The sequence below is a fragment of the Sebastes umbrosus genome, chromosome 13 (assembly GCF_015220745.1).
Source record: "Sebastes umbrosus isolate fSebUmb1 chromosome 13, fSebUmb1.pri, whole genome shotgun sequence".
Taxonomy (NCBI): domain Eukaryota; kingdom Metazoa; phylum Chordata; class Actinopteri; order Perciformes; family Sebastidae; genus Sebastes; species Sebastes umbrosus.
In genome coordinates, this window is record NC_051281.1 from 24,994,567 (window position 1) to 25,019,967 (window position 25,401).

The following is a 25,401-nucleotide window of genomic DNA, read 5'->3' on the forward strand; positions in this document are numbered from 1 at the left end:
CAATATTGACTCTGTTTATCCCTAACTCACACATCTGTCTCCTGTTTCCCGTCGCCTGTTCAGGTACTGAGGCTACAGATGACAGAAAGATCTTTGAGTCACATGTTGAATCTGGTAAGATTTCCAGGTTGAACTGTACTGCTCCAAATCACACCACCACTATATTACAATGTGATTCTTGTCAGATTACACCGCGAAACAAGTTTTCCACCATCTTTCCAGGCACCCCGGAAGCACAAAGAAGCTGAAAACGGCACAGTCGATGCCGAATCCCTGAGCAAGTCTAAAGAATGTAATGGCGTCCCCCTGCTGACCGAGTGTGCTCTCCAGGAGGTGAGGGATGACTTGCAGCTCCACCTCTGCCTTTCGGCGCTCTTCACGCTACCCGTCATGCTCATCGCACCTTCATTCATCCACTGGACCCGCAACCTGAGGTACAGTATTACGATGGAAGGAGTATGTGAGAGAGCTTATGAGAAACAAAGCCGAGGTGTCATTGAGCAAGACACCCAAGGCTGTGTTTATTAGAAAGTATGCTAATTACCGCCCCATATTTAATTAATTAGTGCTGTGTATCGGTTAAGAACCCGTGTGCCTCACCAGGGACGTTTTTGGCCTTTTTATTATTTGATCATTTTGGCTGTCTTAATGCATATGGCATACATTTTGGCAAGGGTGTGATTTTTATTTTTTTGTTTTTTTTAGAATTCTGGAAGTTCAACCTCAGCTCCTATAATAAACCATGCAGCCAAAATACAGTCACTCAGACCCCTCAGGGCAAAAATGTCCCCGTTGATGTTTGATCCCACGGTCATTACAACATAAAGTCATGCATTCTATTATATCAGGCTTTCGATCTAGAGCCCTGGCTTCAAAATTGTATTTTTTTTTACTATTTTCCACCAGACTGAGCCATTTTCTCATGTTTGGGGGCAAATACTTGCTATTTTCCTGGCTTCTGGCACAAAAAATAAAAATGCGGCAAAATCAATGTTGTTGCTAATCACTGACATATCTCAGACTGTGAAAAAATATCCCCCCAGGCATTTAGTATAGACTCTATGGCCCCGACCATGGCTCTGAGATATCATTAGCCTAACTGTGCTGTGTGTTGATAAATCCATGGCGCTTTCCATGGTGCTGAAGTAGCAGACAGATTTGTCTTTGATCTGTAATAGTCTATAAACTATTGGGCTTAGAGGTACAGTAGAGCGGGTCGCCCACCAATCGGAAGGTCGGTGATTCGATCCTGATGCACATGTAGTGCAAAACGCTTTGAGTGGTCAGAGGACTAGAAAGGTGCTATATAAATGCAATTCCATTTACCTTTTAAACTAAACTCCTTTCAGCTAAAATACAGAACCAAAACAGTCGTTCATGGTTCGCTAGTCGCGGGTGAAAGAAATTAACCGGGTCTATCCCCCCGTTAAAAATGAACAAATTGCCTACTGAATACAGCTGCTGAGTCTTTAACAGCTCCAGGGGTGCTGGTGTGAGTCTAATGTCGACCTCTGTTTTGTTTTTGGAACAGAGCTGAAAACAGGACTTTCCTAGAAAGTGGCGTATCACTCTTATCAATTCTTGCATTCATTTTAAGTTTACTTTATGGTCATTTGCACAAAATTGATGGATGATATGGCTGAAATCAGTGTCATTATATTAGTACAATTACTTTTCCAGTATCGTTTTATCACAATATTGCAAATGTATACATAAAGTAATAATTGATGTTTGATACAATGGTGATGAGGCTAAAAGAAATGGGTGTACGTTGTGATCCTCTCGCAGGTATTCCACCCAGTTGGATCCTGACCCTTGTTGGCCACTCATTGTGCCTCTCATTATTGTGTACATGCTGCTTATTAACGGCAACACTTTAAAACTCAGCAACAGGTAAGAAGAGCGCATCGTCACCAACACACACATTAGAGTTATTATCCTGTCAGGGGGATTCTCCTGCAGTATCCAACTTTGTCTCCATCTCCTTCAGTAAACTCCTGCCTCTGACGTCCTGGCTCCCTCTCCCCTTGTCCATCGCCATGGTGACCTTCTCTCCACTCCACCTCTACAGAGTCACCTACTTCCTGTTGGCGGCGCTCGTCCCTCTGGCCTCGTGTTGTCTGCTCTGACGGTATCTGTCTGGTTTCAGTCCACATCTCTACCATAACAAGCCTTTCTCTAAATTACAGCCTGACACACCGAAGCTGCTCGAGACCGATTTGCTCCAGGAAGACTCTACTCTATCTCGCTGCCATGGAGCAGAGCCATAGACATACATAGCTTGGGGAACTGTCTGCTCAATGTTAGCACTAAAAGCTCCATGGCAATTACACTAAGTTTTAGAAATGAGAGGATGTAATGGCCCTGGAACATTTGGTGTGAATATGGCTCCGAAGGATTGACCTGAAACCAAGTTTGCCTTACTCTGTATATCTATAGCTCTGCCTTCAAGGAGCAACTACTCCACAACCAGTGAAGCTACTGATACTAGAGATTCTCAACAGGGTGTTACTGTTAAAATGTCTTCTTTTAGTTTTTACTGTTTCTAGTGTCTACAGTGGCATTGTTCACTGCGGTCACTACGCTGTAAACTCCTTCACTGCCTACTGCTTAGCGATGACCTATAGTTGTGTGTTATCTCGTCGTAGCACTGCCACACAACCAGTGGCGGTGTCGCACATTCATTCCATAAGAAAAGTCCAAAGTAATCATGTTTACATTCTCCCATATTCACCTTTTGATACACAACAATGACAATGGCAGCAAACTGAAGGTTCACACTGGAAAAGGCTTTAGTGCATGTGCAGGTTCTTATCAGACTCACATTTTTCAGAAGTAGAAAATTCTCTAAAATACAGCGGTTTAGCCAAACATCTGTTATAGGTGTGGCCAGGTTGTGAGCTGTATTGATTTTGGGGTGGCACATACATCTGTATCTTGTTTAGTCTTTTTTTCCTGCGCGGCGCTTCGCCTTCGGGTAGGGCTGTACCGAATAGTTTGAAGCTTTAACGCAACATTCAAATTCTAAATCAACATTCCACTGCTGCGCAGCTTCTTTTTTTTTTTTTTTTTTGCATGTCTATTCATTTTTTAAATTTTTTTTAATTTAACCTTTATTTAACCAGGAGAGTACAATTTGAGATTCTCTTTTTTTCAAGGGCGAAATGGCCAAGACAAAAAGAAACACATATTTGCAGACAGAAAACACAATTGGAGACAAATAGATAAATAAACAAAGATTAGGCTGCACTTAGATCAGGCTACACTAATATTATTAGTATTATACTATCTGTAGAATTAGATTCCGGTGGTGGCTGTGTAAGATTGTTTCTGACTTGGTGTGTGATCTAAACATTTCTAATAATTCCAGAGCGTTGTAAAATCCAAAAGTCAAACTTTATTGAAAAAAGATAGATGTAATCATTTCCAAAATTCCTAACATAACAACGAAATATTCCACTTCAATCCATATTTGTTGGTGTTTAGCCTTTAAATATGACGACAGAAATTCAAAGCTTCATTTGAAAACCTCAACAGAAGCTTTGAATGTAAAAAAGAGACATTTGGTACAGCCCTATCTTCGGGTCACGCACTCTTTCGTTCACTCACTTAGGCAACAGCGACTGTTAAATGAGCACCAGGTTAGGAGATTATCTAAAATAAGCACCTAATAGTCTTCTGGACAGAAATAATAGTGATTTATTTTCCTACTTGAATGAAATAAGGGAAAACTAGGGACAACTACAAATAGGAAAAATGTATCTCCATTTAAACTAATCAAACTGCATGTACATTATATACATACAGTATTTACCCTTTGACTTTTTTTTGTGATTTATTGTTTACAACATTAAATTACAGTGGATGTAATGGAGCTGATCAACAGGAAAAGACTATTTGATGTCAAAGTAAAAACAATATCTACAATTAATTCTGAATTGACTACAAAAACAAAACAAAATATTTGATTGCCAAAGTATTGATCGCCATTAAGTCAATATATAGTGGCAGCAGTTACAGAGTCTATGAACGGGTTTACATGCACACTAGTGTCCTCATGTCCATGTTACAGTCAGGTTTTTGGAGTGTGTTATGTATTTTTCTCACATGATATGCAGGTTTACAAAATCTGAATAAATATGTAGAAAGTTTAATTTATAGTATTTTTCTGTTGATCAATATATAAAATCCCAGTTACCTCCGCTGTGAATCAGTGTTGTAAAACAATGATGCATGGAGAAAGTTCAAAGAGAGGCGAATACTTCATTAGCATCGCCGTAGAGCTTGATCCAGCGACCTCCGTGTCAAAAGCCTACTCCAGTCTGCCTTAATGTGCCAAATTGGCAGTAATGCACAGGTGACTAGTTAAATGCAATTACACCAAAAATGAATGAGGTGATTGGTAGATAAATATGCTAAACAGAGACATTAGCATCTAGGGATGGGACAAATCATAAATATTCAGAGTTTTTTTTATGTTATGGACACACAGTCACATGGTAAAACCACAGAGGTTCCTAATGACCAGAATCATAATGTGCTCGCTGGTATTTTGATACAACGCAGCAGAAGCTGTACGTTGTTCGTGGTTGAAGCTAGCAAAGTTTAAAAAGCAGATTACTTACTTTCTCTAAGCCTCGGATTTATGTTCAGTGGAGGATTATGGGATGTCTGTTCAGTATTTCAGATGATACACATGTACAGTATGATTGGAGCTTCAAACAGCAACTTCAAGCTTTTAACTGAAAATGTTTAAACTCCATATTATGATTAGAATTGTCTTTGCTTTGCTGCGGTATCGGGGTTAATAAGAGAAGTGTCTTGTATTTGGTATTATGGTTACGGTTAATTAAGGAACGAATAAGTATCCTGATGGCAGGTGTACAGGTCGATATTTAGGACTAAGGAAGGTTAACACCGCCTTTTTTTTCTTACTTTTTTGTTTTAATACCTTTTCATCTAAAACGGATCACAAAACTACTGGTGTCCTTCTGCAAGTCTTAAAGTTACAACAAACATCTTTTTTTATTATTTTTATTTTTTATATGTAAGAACACTTGGAGCTCTTGTGGTTCCAGATTATAACCTTTTTAAGAGCAATTTAGAAGACGAGGCTGGAGTTGCTCTATATTTTTCTCACTGTCAACAAAAGCCAAAAATGTGTTATTTCGTCTCAATACCCGGCTTCAAGCCCGTTGCATCGTAAATCTTTAAAAAACTCCGCACCAACATATTGTTTCATTTTATTAAAAAGGCTCCGCAATCTCCTAAAACAGCTGGGCACTGTCGTTTTTTGGTAAACGTTACTCAAAAAGGAGAAAATAGTGCATTTGTTGGGGACTATTTTCAGCTGCGGATTAATATTAACATTTAGTGCTCTAATGAGTATTTATGGCAGCAGGACGGTGTGTAGGATTGAGTCAAAATAAACTGCAGTGTGTGTGTGTCCATGGTAATGAAGGAACCTTGATGTGTTTTTAATAATTTTTGGACAACAATGGAGCTCTATGTCTCAGAGGAAGAAGATATATCAGGCTTTGAACACACACACAATACTTAGTTAGTTGACTCAATTCATTGTTGGTTTTGGTCTTCTGATGTTGACAGAAAGAGAAATCTAGAATATCAGGTGTTATAAGAAGAGGATGTAATATTTGATATCTTGAAAGCTTTTGGTTTGCTGTTATTTCACACCACCAATATGATTGTTGTGATGAACTGTGTCCCGTGTGATGGTGTGTGTGTGTTGTTCCGGCATGTAGGCCTAACATTTTGTTGCTTTTTGACTGCCAGTGACTTCTTTTAAGTCGGTTTAAACTGTTGCACTCACTCTGAAACCCTTAGCCGTTAGAGTTTCATAACGTTTTACGAATCAACGTGATCAATACTTTAAAAGAAATATATGAAACAAAACTAGTGATTTATAGTATGTGGGTCACACATGATAAGATTGATCTACCACAGCTGGACCAGAGTTTGATTTCACATGTTTTTGTACTCGATGCCTCTCTGTGTTGAAATTGTCTTACATCCTCCTGCTGTTGCTCACACCCCCTCATGTCAGCGAAGCAGCTGCTGTGCCTTTTCTGCTTTTCTCGTGTATGCAGCAGTGCATCAGTCCTCAGCAGCAGCAGCAGTGTCTTGGTTGAATGATAAAGGCCTACAGTGAATGTAAAGTGTACTTCACTGGTTCTTCTGTGTGAATGTCACTAAAGCATTTCTTCAACACGCTGGTATGATAATAACACTAAAGATAAGTTAATTAGGGACCAGTCACTCTTGCCCCCTCAAGCAAGCATACAATCATACATCAGCATGATCTGCAAAGACACAGCTGTTGTTTTCCAATGTGAATGTACCTGCACCGAATGTCTTTACACGTGTTTGAATTTATACAAAATACCAGTGGTGTAAGTTTGGTCAGCTTTTTCTGTGCACTTTGTCTGTTTTGGTGCAGTTTTAGTGCTTTGAGATACACATCGTCTGCCTCGTTGTGAAATCGGTGGCATACACTACTTTGTGGAACAAATTAGTAGAGATGAGAGCTTGTGTTTTATATAAATATAAATGTGACTTATATCGGTGTTCACTGTGATCATGTCGTAGTTCCAGATTTACACGATGGGTTTCTTTAAAATTTTGAAGATCATCATTTGGAAATAAAAAAATGCAACATTTCCTCAGACAAAATGTTTTTGGAATATTAGGCATTTAAAATGAGGTATGATTTTGTGTGTTTAGTTTCTTGTCCAAAATGGAATATCTCGCATTTTAGAGTAGGACAGAAAAATCAGCTCCTTGAATACAACCAGAATTAGGTTAAAACTTTAAAGATAGACTAAAATAATACAAGGAATCAAATTCTACATTTCATAAACACTCCAATACTGCCATTTTAAAAATGAGTAAAACAAACGACGGTCCTGTTGCTCTCTTGTTGTAGTGCAGCTGTGGAAAAACCGTGTTCATATATCATCTATTTATTTGTGTCACAGAGTTTGGATTCAGACAAAGCGTTCTTTTACAGGAAGTGAATACATTATTTCTCCACTTTATTACATTATTGTCAGTTATTCTCTCTATGAAAAATGTGTCTGGGTGTACAAAAAGATTAAGTTGATTTGTGGAAATGGAGTAAAATGTAGTTTATTGTCCATTAACTGTTCTGTCTTGATAGTGCAGTAGGTGATACCTCAGACCAGTTTTTGGTATCTTGTTATTTCCTCATCTCGTCAATCAAATTTACATTCACTTATGCAACATATAGTATGATCAAAAAACATCAAATATCCTACAGACATGATGTCAGGCAGACAGAGATTTCTCCCTTCTTTGTGTGAGCTTACTTTTCTTGTTTCCAAAGCTTTTTTTTTAGCATTTGAATCAAAGCATACTAAGAAAAGTCTATCATCTGCTCCACTCACTTTGATTGATCTCTGTAAACATCCACTTGGCAAATGCTGCGCAGCTGCCTAAACTTACAGTAAGCTGAAAACAAAGAATAGTTCAGTTCAACTTACTGAAAACGAGTTGCTCAGTCAAACCAAATTCCCTTTTAGAATCATTTATTTTAACGGATACAATTTTTGTGCATTTAGGAAGGTTACTCTGATGTTGAATGAGCATATAATCTGATGTTTCCAAGGTAAACTATAGTACAACACTACAGTACCACATGACTTATAATGACAAGTTACTTATCACAACCTGAGTGTTAGTAGTGTTAATCATTTTCATTGAGAGATGGCTGTGTAAAATCTTCTGGTTGTTTGTATTCACTATCGTTTTCCTTACCAGGTAATGAAAAATGTCTTTAAATATGACCTTTTTCCACCGTTAATATGGAAGTAAAACTCATATTAAATGTTACTACTGTTTATAAGTGCTTTAAAGTCTGGTAACCCTATCAGTTTCCTTTTATTCTGCTTCTGCCTAGAGTGACTTTAAAACCTGTAACCTCCTGCTGGCTGGTCCTTGTTGTGCAGAACTAGTTGGTCCTCTGACATTTGCTAATATACTGTAACAGGCAGTCAGGTGAAAGAGGTGAAAATGTACCATATCTTTCTTTTTATTTATATTTTCTGGTGAGGCTCTGGTGTGGAAGAGTATTTTTCTCCTCAGGTTTAAGCATTATTGTGTCAAAATTGATTGCTTTGATGTTTTTTATATTTCTCACATTTTTATCTGATGTCATTGTAAATGGGCAAACTGTGCAATTTTTGGCACTATTGTTGTTGCAATAAAACTAAGAAAAATAATTGTTGTTTTTTTATTAATATAGAAAAGTTATGGAGATAAGTATGACAGGAATATGCTTTAAATGCCTGGCACACCCACACAGATGTTTTAATTTATTCTGGTTGATTACACCTCTGCACAGGTTGAAGGTAGCTGGAGCTACACTGGAAATTATGTAAGGTCATCAAACTACATGTAGCAATAAGAATAATATAGGTGTATGTTGTCCCGCTCTAACAGGTGCAACAAGAGAGTGAGGGTAATGCTAATCAATGCTAGACACAGTTGGTAGAAACATAGTCACATAATTGAGGATTGGATTCAACTTAACTGTCATTACACAGTGTGCATGCATTGAGACAACGAAATGCAATAAATTCTTATTGTCAGAAGTGGGATTCGAACCCACGCCTCCAGAGGAGACTGCGACCTGAACGCAGCGCCTTAGACCGCTCGGCCATCCTGACTGTTAGAAGACACACTCTAATAATAATTTCATTCTCAAAATGAGATAACAATGGATTATGGGATTGGCAAACACTTGTAATATAATTTGTTCAAACTACTTTATTGAATGAACAACCAGAACATTGTGTGATGGGATTTGAAGTCATGCAGTTTTCAAACCAGTGGGAATTTAATTAGGTTTACTCACTAAAAGCAGTTTGTTTTGTATGTATGAATATATTCATGAGGTATATGTTTTATTTCATTATGACTTTCAAGGTGCATTAAATATTAACATGGCATCAAATGATTGAAAGGGATTGCTACTAATACTGCTGCTGCTCCTGATATCACTGAACAACTGTAGGCAGCTGCTTCCAGGACACCAGCTCCAGCTAACTGACTGTACCTGGGCCTGTACCTGTACCTGGACCTGTGCGAGCTAAAACTGACCAAGAACTGGTAGAAGAAAGTCCAACATTTAGTACATAAGAGAGGCTTTTTCTCCCACCAAACCAGGTCTAAAGGGTAAGTGCATATTGGAAGACAAATATTCAACAGGTGACCGGACATAAAACCTCCAAAGGAATCATATTTGTAGCTAAATAATGTCAGGCAGTCATTAGCCAGCTAACACGTGGTTACCAGTTTGATAAGCCAGTTAGCTCATTGATATTAGTTTGCTCTGCTGTCTCTCTGCCCCCTGGTGGTAAAACAATGCTCACTGCAGCTGTAAGAAGTCGCTAAATGCTAGTTTAGATGGGTTGTAGTCGTATTTGAGGCCATAGAAATAGAACTAGCTGCTGTTCATCTTCACCACCATTTCTACTTTATCTCCTGTTTGCTTGGTTTATTGCAGGAGTGAACTCTGGAGTCCTGCTGCACCTCTGCTGAGCGGCCACCAGGGGGCACCGGGTCCCAGCCAACACCTGACCTCAGTCTGCGACAGAAGACAGTGTGAAGCTGCACCAGGCCTTAATTGAAAACGGTGTTGTCTACAGGCTTCATACACCTGCCCATGTCCGGTGGTGGAAGAGGTAGGTCTGTGTAGGCCTATTCACATCCTGGGAAGTAAAAGAAGCAATATACCTCAACGTGAAAATACTCAGGTGTAAGTTGCATTCCAAATTTTACAAAATAAAGTGTTATCAGTAGCCTAGTCATTATACAGGAGTGATATGCATATATCTTAATATGTATATTACATTATTGTATAATTATAATTGATGCATCAATGCAGAAGCAACGTTTGAATGTTGTCATTGGTCGAGATGGAGCTTTTTAAACTACTTTGTGTGCTGTTGAGTAGTTAAATCTCAAATGCGTCATATTGATCTGTTTTGTGTATACAATGTTAATCTGCAAAGCTCTCAAATTAATGTAATAGGCTACAGAATACACAGTTTACCCCTGATATGTAGTCTAGAAGCCTGGTAGTACCAGTTTTTACAATTCTGTTTCAGAGGTTGTAGTAAGCTCAGTTTAAGGTAGAGGGAATATACTGATATCATGTGAAACTAGAAACATAAGGAATCCATTGGTACCAACCATGTCATGCTGGTTTGTCGGGAAGAACGTTAAATAACTCTACGAAGTTCTGCTAAATTTTGTTGAGGAAAAACTAGCATGGCGATCTTGTCCCTTGACCTCTGACCTCAAGACATGTGAATGAAAATGGGTTCTATGGGTACCCACGAGTGTCCCCTTTACAGACATGCCCACTTTATGATAATCACATGAAGTTTTTTGAATGCAGTATAAATGGTGTATTTGAATATTTCTGCATACTGGGGTCCCTAAACAGTCTTGGAATTACATAAATTGGGTATCACCGTAAAGCTGAGACTCTTGTGAATCCAATGAGCCAAATTGTATTCATGTGTGATGATGTTAGTCCCCAAAGACCATTTTTGGAAACGTGACCTCACTGTATAAAATGACCTGTGGTGACCTCTAGGATGATCACAGCCTTATGAAACTTAAAAACCACAAACTAGAGACTTAGGGCATTCAGAGGATGGATGGTTTTCCAAGGTAGATTGACAATAAGAGGGGTTCTGAGCAGTTTACACAACAGAAGTGCTCGCCATCCAATCGCCACAAAATGCAATTCTTGCAGAAATCTCCAAACGTCAAAAGTTTTTGAAACCAAATCAAAGCATGGCTTTTTCTATGGTGTTTCTCAAGGTCTTTGTGTCTTAATGTGGTATTTTGGAGGGATTATTGATAGTTTTTCTTTATCAATTCTCGGGTTTTAAAAAAAAAATTGTTTAATTTAGCACCAAATCTGTGTAACAAATGGTATCAACCCAAAAATTGCTACAACAACTTATGAGACATAATAGAGGATGAGAATGGCCATCACAAAAGTATAACATCATGTTCTAAGCCCTTGTACATTATCACAATTTATTTTGATTAAGTATTTTTTAATTATTCATTTCTATTTCTTAATAATAACTGGAACAACTTAACACACAGGGCTGAGCTGCATCTCAAATTAATCTTGCGGTTCCCAGCTTTCACATGATGTACACCACTTCAATGTGACATCTACTGTTGACCTTTTATCTCCCACTGAACATCACCTGTCCCCCAGCCCTACCCCTATAAAAAAAAAAAGAGCATGGAATAGTAGGAGGTTAAAATAGGCCTACCTCTAAGATTGCAGTAAAGTGCACTCTAGTAGTTGAGTAAATGCACAACATTGGATGTATCTGTGCAATGAAATTGTTCTACAGGTTGACTACATTCACTCTCTCTCTGTCTCTCTCTCTCAGGGGCATGTCTCCAGAGTCACCTCCCACTCTGGCATATTCCCACATTAATATGCAGTGTGTGTGAGAGTGTGTGTGTGTGTGTGTGTATATCTATGTTATCAACGGCACACAAAAAAAACTACATCTCAGAGACACGACAGTCCCTCTGAATAAATCCCTCCGCGCCTCTCTCTCTCTCTCTCTCAGCAGAGGAGAGCCACTCTCTCACTCCACTACTGCAAATAACCAAACATCATTACGCCATCCTCCAGTCTAGGCTGCGTTCTTCTTCATTTCTACTCTCTCTTTCTTTTTAAGGACTGACAGCGAAACCGTACATGCTCTCTGCACACACACTCAGATTGCGTGCATCTGGTGGGAAGACGTCGGCACTGTGACTGCTGCAGCGCATTGCGATGCAGAGAGGGAGAAGAAGGATGCGATGCCTGTTTGAGCTGCTGCACGCCTGAAGAAGCCCACATCATCCACAGCAGCAGCAGCAGCAGCAGCAGCAGAGGATCCTGTCAGAGTGCAGGGAGGTTTCTGCTGGAGTTGATGCGCACACCTCTGGAGGAGGGCCTGAGGTGTCTCTCCGCAGCGCCGCAGCTTTTTCAGAGGGATATACCGTCTCCGATACGTGACCAAAAGCTGCCCTGGCTCTGGATCTGAGAGGGAGGGTGGAGGGGGGGGGCTCCTAACGCGGCACCCCGCCCGACCAGCCTCATCTGGACTGCAGGGATAACGACCTAAACCGTGAAACCACCGGAGCCAGGTGTTGGCGGTGGCAGCACTGTCATCATCCATCCATCCATCCATCCATCCATCCTGCACACCGCTCTCCTCCTCCTCCAGCTCCGCATCCTCTGCGCCAAAAGGTAAGCTCTGTGTAGGTGTTTCATGGCTTCCAGCAGTGATGATGATGATGGTGGTGATGATGATGATGAATGTGTCATTAAACAACCGCAGCGTCGTCTTTTTATGCGTATATAGCAGTGGTTGTTGTTGTTGTTGTTGTTGTTGTGGTGGTTTTGGCACCGATGGGGGAAAATTGATTTTTGGGGTTTTCATGCATGCGTCTTGTTGGAAGAGATGCATTAAAAAAAAAGGGAAAATGACGTAGGGAATTCCCACAGTAATCCAATAGCGAGCGATGACACCTGCACATTCCTGCCAGTGCAGGTCCCTATATGGCCCTCTGCTGCTGCTCGGTCATGTGCGCAGCGCAGCGGCCTCACAGTCATTTCAAATGATTAAAGTTTTTTGGAGACAAACTGTTATGTAACGTGATTTTTTTTTTTTTTGCTGACGTGGTTTTTGTTGCTGTAAGCTGGGGGGTTACCTTCACGTCTCTTTAACTCTGAGATGTTTGAGATGCCCATAGTGTGTTTACATTCATATGAAGGGTTATTAGCATGTAAGCCCCACTGGCATTTTGTATTGCTTTAATGAAATAATGTTATGGTCATAATTGAGATTGCTTATAATCGTTCATATTGGCCCTGCAGTGTCTTTCAGATCTTGCAGTGCAGAAATTTGCTTATACATTTTTTTTTTTTCCCAACTGTGATCTGCTTTTATATAAAACCTTATAGGGTTTGGCTGAAATCTGCAAAAAACTGCACCGCTTTCTCAAAAATATGATACATTAAGCAAATCTTGTAATCTGAGACGAACTGGGACAAGCAGAAATAGAGTTTTGTGAGATTTCTTTTCCCTGCAGATCATCACAAAAAAAGGCAGATTGCCTCACTTGACAGAATTTGACGAGGGGGGACAACCTGTGAATGTTTGGCTCTGACGACTGTCCGGATTGTGCGCAGAACCTATACTGTCAGTTTGCAGATGTGTCTGATAACTCCTGAGTAAATATGTGAGGTTTCTGAGTTGTGGATGGGTAGACATCGTGACGGAGTAGAGGGTGAAAGAAAAGTTAGGGAATCCAAAATGCACAGGAGGTCCGTAAATACTTGCTACACCCCTAAATTACAGGAAGTGGGTAAGAAGATGCAGAAATCCTCTTTGACCCCACCATTTAATATACTGTATAAAATATACATAGTCTACACTCTAAACATTCAGAAAAAAGAGCTGACAGTGCACCTGAACAGACCTTCCATTGCACACAAGTAGCCTACAAATCTACTTTCAAATCAGGTTCACACCTTCTATGAGAACAGGGACTATCCTTTGCCCTGTGTCACCATCACATCATACCTCAGTAGTACCCATACAGTACTAAAGTGATCAAAGTGGCAGATTAAAACAGTGTGAAGGGTCAATATGAGAATCCATCATAAGCTCTCCTAACATGAAGACCAGCTGTCCTTTAGTTGACCCGAGGTAGACTTTAGAAGAAGAGATGTTTGATGTGTTCAACTGCTGAGGGAAATGAAATGGGGCTGTCCTTTTTAAAGATGTTACTATCTGTTGAAGCCCAGACAGACGTGTCCTCCCACACGGGTGTTTTCACTTATTCTACCCGATCGGACCTCTTCACGAGTATGTATGGGTGTGTACAAATACAGCTCTTGATTGACATCTCCTCGACTCCTTTGCTAGTTTTGTTACACCTGTGAGAGCAGGACGACTTGCTTTATTATCATTCTTACATATTAGACGTCATACATAGTCCAGCATAGATCCAACCAACTTTTTACCTGACTAGAGGTCTTATTAGCCAGAGGTATTAAAAAACACCTGCGTGGGTGTACAGGGTCTTTAAATACGGTAGTTGTTCTTCACAGCAAACATTCTGACTTGTCGTAGCAGGAGAAGCACAGATGTTACTAATAACTTTAACAATGGCTCTGTTATATTCAAGTGTCTCACACAGTGACGGTGAGCAACGTACGGTACGGTACGGTACGGTACAGTACGGTATGGTACGATTCGATACGATAAGGTATGATAAGGTATGATGGGATACGATAGGATACAGCACAATACGATACAATATGGTACAATACGGTACAATATGGTACGATAAGGTATGATAAGGTACGATAGGATACGACACAATACGGTACGATAGGATACGACACAATACTGTGTGATAGGATACGATACGATAAGGTACGATACGATGGTACAATACGATACGGTACGATACGACACGATATGACAGTACAATACGATACGGTAAAATACGGTACGATACCATAAGTTACGATACCAAAAGGTACGATATGATAAGGTACAATACGATACGGTACAATACGATACGGTACAATACGATACGGTACAATACGGTACGGTACAATATGTTACGATACGGTACAATACGGTACGATACGATACGATACGATAAGGTAGGATATAATACAATAAAGTATGATACGATACAGTACGATACGGTACAATACAGTACGATATGATACAGTATGATACAATGCAACTTAGTGTCAGTTTACACTGAAATTAATTTTGCATCCTGAATTTATTGAACGGCAGTTCCGTTCAGTAAATTTACATACAGGTTAAATTGCAGTTACACATATGACACTTTCCTAGATGTACAAAACACACTCATTGTTATGAAAATTAAACATATCACATTCTATCTCCTGGATTCAGATCTCATTTAGCAGCACACTGATTTTGGTTTAGCAACAGGATAGGCTGATATATAAATGAATTCTTCAGCCAATACCAGGACCCTGAAGCTGAAACAGCTAAATGGAATTCGGCCTTCATTTATTTTATTTACACCTGTGATTTCCCCACTGACATGTCAAAATGTCTTCTGGGGAAAAGGCCTGTTATTATAGGTTTGTGTTGATCACTGTATCATATGTTTTGATCTGTCCTGCAACTGCAGTCCAACATCACCTAAGTCAATTTGACATATTCAAGTATTTGCTTAGTTCAATCAGGGATCCTACTACATATACATTGATACAATGATACTCAAACTAAATCTATTCTTATATTCTATTAGGGTAAAATTAGATTGCATACATCCAAAATGGGCTGGGTAGTGGTCTGTAGCAGCAATTGAAAAGTGTCACGTATCAAAAGCTGGCATTCAGTATCAGATTTGTAATCTGGTTTACTTATTCTTCGATCAGAATGTTCCAGAATTACCAAGATGTTGCCATTTTTACCCTGCATTTTATTTAGGTTGATGAAGTTCCTGCCTGGCTGCTTGTGTTTAGTAGGACTGTGTATTGGCAAGAATCATGATACATATCATGATACAGGGGTACAGTCAATATATTGCAATATATTGCCATACTGTAAGCAAGTCGATTTATTGAGATTATTTAAATCTTATTTTAGGAGAACTGTCACAGTATAAGGAACACACCACCATATGCGTAAGATCTGAGTAAAAAAGTTTACATTTTTATGCAACCACAACAGTGGGATCTGCATTTGCAGTCACTGTAGGCTTTGGAGCAAATTTTCGTATAGTGGCCAAACGGTGGTACTACAACTTCCGTGTCTGTCATGTGATGCCATTGCTCCCAAATATACTTTTTCCCATAGACTTACATTGGGAAAGAGACGTCTGTAAATCAGCGGATAATTGTTTTTTTTAGGTAAATTAGCTTCCCAGTACGAACACTTGAATAGCCCTTATTTAAATCATTAGGTCCTAAAAGTTGTAAAATGCACTAGTAGCACGCTACTGCGCCTGCTCTATGTGCCCAATGGATGCGGAAGATCACCGGATGATCCGGTTACTTTTCCAGTCGGCAGTCGAGCCATTTTGGCTTCATGCGCTACTGAGCAACTCTCATAGGAATGAATGGGAGCCCGCCTCCAACGCTGTATCCAATTCTCTGTATACATCCATGACTGTAACATCCAACATCATAGCACTACTTTGAGAGCGTGCATCTCTTTGCAAATTAAATAAAATGTTGACTGAGTTCATCTTTTCATATAAATGAAAAATGATTTTGAGAATCAATACAGTATCACAAAACATAATATTGCGATATTAGATTTTTTTCTATATTTTCTTAACCCCTGGAGTTTAGACAACACATAACTGTTGTTTTGGCTTATTTTTGCAATGAAAAAAGGCTTTTGTAGAAAAAAAACGTATATATTTCTCAAAGGTACGGCGAACAGAGGGTTTTATTTTGCTGTTGATACTGAAACTATAGTATCAAAACATTTCAAATGATACCCAGCCCTTTATGCACCCTTAATTCACCAGCATCCAGTCTGTTTTTAGAGAGAGTTGTGGCACTGCTTGTACTTTGTGGAATGTAATGGTTTAGTGTAGTGATGTGGTAAGAAAACGATTGATTATCAAATCAAAAACGTGTCCTTATTGAGTCAGGTGACCATGCTGCACTGACTGCACAGGCTGTAAAGCATTTGTTACAAATTCAATTAGCCAATGAGTCAGGAGTTATAATGGAAGAGGGACATAGAGGTTGTGTCATCCTGCAGTGATGTCACTGTCTGCTTCATGATTTAATTGCTTTCTTTTTTTTGCATTTTCACCTTTATTTGACAGAATAGAGGCAGATTGGAATGCTGCACTCCTCTGCAGGCGCTCCTCTGTAGGTCATTATTAATCCATCATTAACCCTTTATCATCCAGTTTCCCCCTTTTATTTCCCCTTAAAGTTACTGTGAGGAACTTTTAACTGGCTATGAAACAATCTCAATTTAATACTAATGCCTCTATGTGACTTACATAAGCAAACGACCATCATCGAGAATATCAGCTATTCCTATATAGTTATTCTTAAAGGACCAGTGTGTAACATTTAGGGGGATCTATTGGCAGAAATGGAATATAATATTAATAAGTATGTTTTCTTCAGTGAATAATGAAAATACGAATCGTTGTGTTTTCGTTACCTTAGAATGAGCCATATATATCTACATACGGAGCGGGTTCTCATCACAGAGCCAGCCGCTATGTTTCTACAGTAGCCCAGAATGGACCAACCAAACACTGGCTCTAGATAGGGACATCCGCATTTTCAGTTTTTTTACGACTTTGCTGCCACCTTCGACCAGTCTGAGCTCCGGCGGGGGCTGGAGAGCACCTCGTAGTAGTTTTAAGGTTGTTAAAAACATTTATTCCATAGTATTGAAACTTGTGTGTCTGCCTGTTGTTGCTCAGCTTATGTTTTCTATGGCTTCCATCAAGTGGAAATATTCTTTTTTGACAGTTGAACAGTAGAGGCATGCTGGAAATGGGGGGGGGGTAAAGAGGGGTATGACATACAACAAAGGTCCCCGGCTGGAATCGAACCAGCAACGTTGTGGTTATGTGCACTGTAACCATTTCACTCCAAATAGGAATATTGTACATATTTTGTGCATCATTTGATATACATTTCCCCATAATTCAGCCTGTGATATTAGGTATTTTGGAAACTTTGGAGTCTCCACTTGAATTTAAAGTATAGATATGTGGGTCTGTACAATGTGCACTTGCTGCACAACCTGCTCAAAGGCCTCTAGCAGATCCATTTGTATAATTTTGTGTATGTCTGTATATAGTTTTTATGCCTTTCATAAATCCATACACAACCCACTTTCCCATTTATAGAAAGGTCAGGGTTCTAAACTTGGAGAGGGCGATATCAATCAGTCCTCTGGCGTAAATGCCATTTTCAACTCGCCGAAGCCTGTCATGGAGGGATACCTCCTGAGGAGTGACTCATCCCAGACATGTGCTCCCAGGGCGATGTGTTTAGAGAAATACCCTGAGCGGGACATGGCAGCACTTTTTCTGGGAAGTGGTAACACTCTGGCACCAAACTTGTAGCCTGTGTTCTCTCAGAATGACTCACAAAGCTGCATCCTCCAGCGAGGCCTCGCTGCAGTGAGTTGTAGTCAGGTGGACCGCTCAGTCTTCACCCACCTTTAGGATCACGTTGGAGCCCTGCGAGGAGGCAGTTTGTGAAGAGAGTGTATTTTCATCCTCTGAGTCAGAAAAACTGTTTGTATAAGCGCAGAAAAGAGTGTATGGTTTTGTCGAGGGACGGTGCATTTGTTTTAGTGTGTGATGCTTCTTTGTGCTGGTTTTGTGTTTGGTTCTTAACATTATGTGTCAGTGAGGCACAATAAGACCTCACCTTGTGTGTGTGTGTGTGCGCGCCAGCTCCCCAAGGTGCCCGTTCTGTCAGGCTGTAAAGTGCAGCAGTCACCTCCACAGGGGCACAGAGGGGTCCCTCCTCCTGCTGACACCAAAACACACACACACACAAACACACACACACACACACACACACACACACACACACACACACACACACACAGCCGAAGAGGAACATTGAGAAAGCGAGTGTGAGGAGGAGGAATCCCTTTACTGACCTCACAGCACCTACAGCTCACAACACATATCCAGTTGGCAAAAATACAACTAATGATTATTAATTATTCATTAATCTCTTGACTATTTTCTCTTTTTTTTGTTGAGACAAATAATATATACAAGATGTAACAACTTTTAAGTTAACATATACAGTAGATACTAAATACATACAGTATCTGGGGATCTGGCCCCTGGCCACAGATCTAGATACACCATGGGATTGACACGTCATGACCAAGGTAATTCCTCTAAATAAATACCATAACATATACACATATACAATGCATACACACACCCACATACAACTACACGGATTATGTAATATATGATAATACACACACTAGTGCTTACACACATTCAGACATCCCCCCGACACACACACACATAATAATAATAACAATAGTAATGCAATTGTTTTAATGATTATTTTCTTCATTGTTACCATGAAATTCCTGAAATATACCCATCACAATTCCCTAGTGCCGAAGGTTATTTATGGCAACATGTATACAAATAGCCTGTTTTGTGAAACTGACAGCCCAAAACACAAAGATATTCATACCAAACATTATAAAACACTGACAAGTTGGAAACTATTTTGTTGTCAAGAGCTAAAACCAGTAAAGGCATTAGGGCTGTCAATGGATTAAAATATTTAATTAAATAAAAGCAAATTAACCTTAAAGGGAGATTTGTCAAGTATTTAATGATCTTAACAACATGGGAGTGGGCAAATATGCTGCTTTATGCAAATGTACTGTATGTATATATTTATTATTGGAAATCAATTAACTACACAAAACAATGACAAATATAGTCCAGAAACCCTCACAGGTACTACATTTTGCATAAACATATGCTCAAATCATAACATGGCAAACTGCAGCCCAACAGGCAACAACAGCTGTCAGTGTGTCAGTGTGCTGACTTGACTATGACTTGCCCCAAACTGCATGTGATTATCATAAAGATAGCATGTCTGTAAAGGGGAGACTTGTGGGTATCCATAGAACCTATTTTCATTCACATATCTCGAGGTCAGAGGTCAAGGGACCACTTTGAAAATGGCCATGACAGTTAGTAGCTAGTATGACATGGATTCCTTAGGTTTTCTAGATTCATATGATGCCAGTATCTTCACTCTAGCTTTAAAACTGAGCCCGCAACAACCTCCAGAAGATCAATTGCGTTAATGAGTTAAAGAAATTTGTGGCGTTAAAACGAATACGAGTTAACTTTGACAGCCCTAGTTTGCATTTTTGCTTCATGAAAAGTACTTTCATACTGAAGATGTAAATCTTTAAACATTGATCATGAATATACTGTATACTTAAGGCTCAGTATTTCCCTAAAACAGCTGGACACTGTAGTTTATAGCAAACTTTACTCAAACAGGTGGAAACAGTGCATTTGTTGGGGACTATTTACAGCCACAGATTATTACACAACTGGTGTTCCAGTGAGTATTTGGGGCAGCAGGATGGTGTGCATGGGATTGACTCTACAGTGTGTTTGTGTGTGTGTGTGTTCATGGTAATGAAGGAACGTGTCACCCAGGGCAACACTGTGGCTCACTGATGTGTTTTTTTCCTTTAAATGATTAATCAAAATAATGAATTGTCTCGTTCTATTATTCAGTTGTCTGTTGATCAACTCTAGATTAATTAAGTAATCGTTTCAGAAGTAAAGGACACATTGAGACGCAAACATGCGGCTGCTGTGTGTGTGTGTGTGTGTGTGTGTGTGTGTGTGTGTGCAGCGTAGATCAGAGGTGCCTGTGATTGTGAGGATTCAGCACATCTTCTTCCTCTTGGCATGAGGTGTGTGAGGGGAGGTGTGCAGCCGTATTGCTACGATGGTGCCTGTCAGTCATGACTGTCACATGGGACACTAAACAACACAGACTTCCTCAGCCTCTGCATTCAGCTGTCACAAAGAATGACATTGTTGTAATTCCCAAATACCTAGAAATCCTCTATGCCATCCTGAATGCTCTCTGAAGAAATGACACAATATAAAAAAACAACAATCCATGCACATCCTGCCATACTCCATCAGATCCTCTGCTGCAGATGTGTCTCGTTTTAGTATTCACTGCACAGTGGTGCAGAGTACAAAGTAGTTGGTGCCGAATAACAGAACAGTACTCAAGTGACTCTTTGCGAGACGAGAAGACAAATTTAACACCTTCCCAGAGAATGGTTAGAATTAGATTTTTGAGTACTCATATCACTTTGTTCATCTGTGTCTATTTCCTGAGAATCAATCGCTAATCCCGCATCAGGTCAAAGCATGTGCAGAGCAGTGGAATTGGGATTATGATGGGAAATGGCAGTCTTTTAGAGGAAAAAGCACTGGAGCGAGTCCAGATTGTTCAATGCCCCCCTCCCGAGGTCATGTTTTGGTCTGGTAGACAGACTCCTCATCCCCTCTGCTTTGAGTGGGACGGGTGCAGCCGCGGCATCTCCCACTCCGCATCAGGGTTAGACAATGCCTGGCAAACACGGGGGGGTGGGCGCTTAAGACCACAGGAACACTTACATAACTACTCAGCAGTTACATATACACTTATTTTAGTTCCTTCTTCAACCGAGTAAGCTTCTGCTTCTTTGTGGAAATGGCTCCTCCCTTGCTGGCACTGCATGACTGCGTTTGAGGCCATGAGCACACGTGAGCAGGATTTACGTATTCCTGCATCTGTGATGAAGGTTTTATTCTGTCATAAATCCCTGTATGCGGTGTGTGTGTGTGTGTGTGTGTGTGTGTGTGTGTGTGTGTGTGTGTGTGTGTGTGTGTGTGTGTGTGTGTGTGCGTATGATGGAGCCGCGCTCTGGTAATCTTGTCGAGTCAGGGACGTCCAGGCTTTCCCCCCCATGTCAAATGCAGCAGATCTTATTTCAATATAAGGCCTGGGTTATCCGGAAACACAGCCAGTCCACATACATCAGCACAGAGGCCAGTTCATCATCTCTGTGCAGTCCGTTCAAAATGCAAAGTGAATTGATTCAGAAGCTCAGCAGCAATATATACAGTATATTAAACAATTTGTCATACAAGTTACTGCATATGAATCGCTTTTGAAATTATTTCCAACCTTTGCATGGTAAAGAATTTCCACAGTCATATTCACACACAATTGACCTGTGAGCTGTTAACTGTAAAGAAAGTAAGACAGTAGAAATATGATATATCTGACTAGATGAGAAATCCACAACAGCAGTTGCTTTTTTTTAACCTACCGTGAAGCATTTACGCCAGCCTCAAATTTGTTCTTTTTGACACTTTTATAGATGATGCAGACAAAGTTATTAGTGGGTGTAGTGGAGGGATGCATATTAACAAAGTTATGAACAGAAATTACTGTAATACCAAAGTCAGTGCTAGGAACGCGTCCTCCGTCTCTGACGCATTCAAATATGAAAGGACACATAGATATAGATATATATTTATATATATATATACTACCTCTCCCTCTACCTCTCCCTCTCTCTCTCTCTCTCTTTCTATATATATATATATATATATATTTATATATATATATATATATATGGCACTCCTTCTTGGAGTCATAACTCAGTCAAATTTCAACACAGATATTATACACATATTTTTAGATTCAGTGTGACTTACACTTTATAAAGATGTCATTATCTCTGATCATTCCTCTCGAATAAATGCCCATTAGTCCTAATTCTGCTAAAAGTATGCTTTTAGTTTAATGGTGCTTATTTGCCAAAATGTAAACAATGTCCCTGCATTAGGTATTCAGACTTCAGTAAAGTATGAGCTTTAGAGGTAGTTGAAGTTAGATTTTTTTTCTACCTTTGGACAGATCCGGGCTAACTGTTTTCACCTGTCTCCACTCTCTGAGCTAACTGGCTGCTGGTGTTATCTTCATATTTACCATACTGATAGGAGAACGGTATTGATCTTGTCATCTAACTCTCTGCAATAAAGCGAATAAGCTTTCCCAAAATGCCGATCCATTCCTTTAATATCAAAATAGAAGAGGGAGAATAAACTGTCAGTGACAGTTCTCTGTTCAGTCATTTGAACTGGAATGAAGTCTAGCTTTGGTTTTCAGTTTTGCTTATTTGAATCCAAATGCGTTCATTAAATACAGTGATGCGTACAGTGTAGACCACACACTGAGGCCTGCAGAGGAAGAAATGGTTTCAGAGCATCACTGAATGGCTCAGCTTTTGAGACGTATATGCATTTAAAATGCCAAAGATATCAGGCTTAGCTCAGACTACAGCCCACATGGTTTTCCAGTGACTGCACCAGGAACATATTAGCTGAATATTACCAAACCTATTCTCCGTTGGAAAAAAACAAACTCTGCTCCTCCGTCTCCCCGTCTAAAATCAGCTGCCTTTGGCTAGATTCTGAAGTCACAAGCCATCCTTCCTTTAAAAACAAAATGGCTCTGGTTGAGATTCTGACAGCACTCCCCAGACAGTTCCCAAACTGGCATTTGCTGATTGAAGAGCTTCCTGGGAGGCAGATACAGCTGCTTGTCTCCTTTCTCTGTTTTTACTAAGGCAGCTAATACTGACAGAAACCATAGAAACCCAGTTGCAGAGACGTGTGTTTGTGTATGTTTGTGTTTGAGACAGAAGGTGTGTGTGTGTGTGTGTGTGTGTGTGTGTGTGTGTGTGTGTGTGTTGGGGCTATTGGGATGATTTAAATATGTATTTTTCCAATGGTCACATATAATGGATTTCAAATTAGATCATTTCAGTCTACTCTTCTCCACAGTGGGAAGTTCTGTTTGTACCACCAATAAGAGCATTATATACTCTCTTATTAAGTGTTCCATTAATCATTCAAAGAAGTAAATAGTGCGTAGTGTTTAATCCTTACTATTCTGACACAAGTAAGCAACAAAAAACTCACTCAAAGTGAGTAATAATAATAATAAGAGGAGTTGTGCACAGAAGCCCTCCTCACTTCCATGTTCTTGTTCATTATAAGGGGTGTCAATGGAATAAAGGATGGAGTGAAATGGTTGTGCTGGGTTATTTGTGTTGGTGACAGGTTCTTTGACAGCAAACAACCCCCGTGGTGACTAATGCTTGTTCAGTCATTTGTTGATTGCAACTCTCTGCATGCAATCGTTGCTTTTGTTGTGTGAGAGCAATTTAGTAGCTTACCGTTTTTCTCCGTCTCTCTCTCTCCTCTTTTTCCCCATCTTTAGATTCCCCTCGCCGTTGGATAACATGAAATGAAAGTGGCAAAGAATCTGACTGTTGTTGGATATCTTCTACTTCAACAGTTCTGTTATGATCCAAGGACCAGACGGGCCGATAACAGGAGCCTCTGTGGAGAAGGAATCGACGCATTATTTCTGAAGCTCCCACATGTTTCCATCCTCTTCAGACCAGCTCTCGTCGTTTAGACGTGAGGGGTTTAAGCTGAGTCCAATCAGTAAAATGCGTCTTCATTTTGACGACCAGCCCAATCGATAAGAAGTCTCCTACCATCTCTGCCTCTTCTCGGGCCTCCTCATCAACTGTTTTCACTTCTCTTACTGTCTCTACCAATCGCACAACATGCGTCCTTCCCTCGCCACGGCGGTTTTGGCGCCCAAGACCCGTTCCCACAATCCACCCAACCTCACGGTGGCGGGCCGTGAACACGTGGCAGCTCCACGAAGGCGCAGCCCCCACCTCCGACACACCCTCAGCCCGGAGAACCTGCGAACTCTGGCGGAGAGGGGCGGGGCTGTCGCCGACACCGCCTCCGTTATCAGCAGCCCCATCGGGCTTCCGCGGGCTAACAGTGACACAGACCTGGTGACCTCCCACAGCAGGTCCTCGCTAACGGCGTCCACTCTGGAGTACACGCTGAACCGCGGCCAGAACCTCGTCATATCCTGGGACATCAAGGAGGAAGTGGATGCTACCGACTGGATCGGGCTGTACCACATTGGTGAGATGATGATTTTTACATAATGTAGTTACTAGTAGAGCCTCTTTTTCACTCCTCTAGAGCATGTCAAGGACTAGTCTCAAGACATTCAAGACAAGTCCGAGCCAAGTCTCAAATCCTTGTGGACATATTCGGGTCAAGTCACAGGTCTCCATAATCAAATTGCAAGTAAATTTGAAATTCTTGAAATGCTGATCTTAAAAATTGACACAGCATTTGAACAGTTTTCTCTCAAAGCTGTGCTGATAGTGTTTGCTGCATAACTGAAATCCATGCATAGTCCTAATAATAAATTCACACGGTATGCAGCTATGCAAGGCGTTCCTGTTGCTCTCCTATTCATTTATTCATGTTCTGGGATTTTAATAGGTCAGAACTTGAGACTTGAATGTTTGTGCCTTCAAGTCTGAAGTCAAGTGAAGTAAAGGCCCCGACAACAAATTGCTGTAACAGCAATTTCGCAGGTTTGTTGCACCTGTCACGCTGTGCAAGGCAGTTCTGATAGAATCTTAAAATCGCAATATGTGTCCGCTTGTAGAATATACATTTCGGAGCATGTCAGATCGTGCGATAAATGCCTAATAAATTGTAGCGTTACGAATACGCAAGCAGAAACACGTTATTATCTAAGCAAGAGCTTTGACAAAACAATCCCAACAAAGGTCTTTCTCTTTTTAACCATATCACATGGTCTTCATCAGTGATCGGTATTTGCTCAGTTGTCATGAAGAC

At 40.3% G+C, this 25,401-nt stretch overlaps 2 protein-coding genes, 1 long non-coding RNA gene and 1 other non-coding gene across 5 annotated transcripts in view; 2 read left to right on the forward strand and 2 right to left on the reverse strand.

The window, feature by feature from the left end:
• pgap1 (post-GPI attachment to proteins inositol deacylase 1) overlaps positions 1-5,273 on the forward strand; it is an 18,743-nt gene extending 13,470 nt beyond the window's left edge. The window contains exons 23-26 of the mRNA XM_037790945.1: positions 64-114; positions 223-434; positions 1,789-1,893; positions 1,991-5,273. Of these exons, the coding sequence (XP_037646873.1) occupies positions 64-114; positions 223-434; positions 1,789-1,893; positions 1,991-2,129 (507 nt within the window). The 3' untranslated portion in view covers positions 2,130-5,273. The remainder of the gene's footprint in view (positions 1-63; positions 115-222; positions 435-1,788; positions 1,894-1,990) is intronic.
• The window catches only part of LOC119500916, a 21,059-nt gene extending 15,229 nt beyond the window's left edge, over positions 1-5,830 (reverse strand). Inside the window, exon 1 of the long non-coding RNA XR_005209726.1 lies at positions 5,819-5,830. This is a non-coding gene — a long non-coding RNA (uncharacterized LOC119500916). The remainder of the gene's footprint in view (positions 1-5,818) is intronic.
• A 2,792-nt stretch (positions 5,831-8,622) lies between these two features.
• trnal-cag lies at positions 8,623-8,705 on the reverse strand. Its single transcript has one exon. It is a non-coding gene; the product is annotated as a tRNA-Leu (tRNA).
• Positions 8,706-9,688: 983 nt separating this feature from the next.
• Positions 9,689-25,401, forward strand: part of hecw2a (HECT, C2 and WW domain containing E3 ubiquitin protein ligase 2a) — a 48,695-nt gene continuing 32,982 nt past the window's right edge. Inside the window, exons 1-3 of one of the 2 annotated variants that reach the window (XM_037790943.1) lie at positions 9,689-9,796; positions 11,763-12,319; positions 23,936-24,669. In XM_037790943.1, coding sequence (XP_037646871.1) covers positions 24,291-24,669 — 379 coding nt within the window. In that variant the 5' untranslated portion in view covers positions 9,689-9,796; positions 11,763-12,319; positions 23,936-24,290. The remainder of the gene's footprint in view (positions 9,797-11,762; positions 12,320-23,935; positions 24,670-25,401) is intronic. The other variant, XM_037790944.1, reaches the window with a different exon arrangement.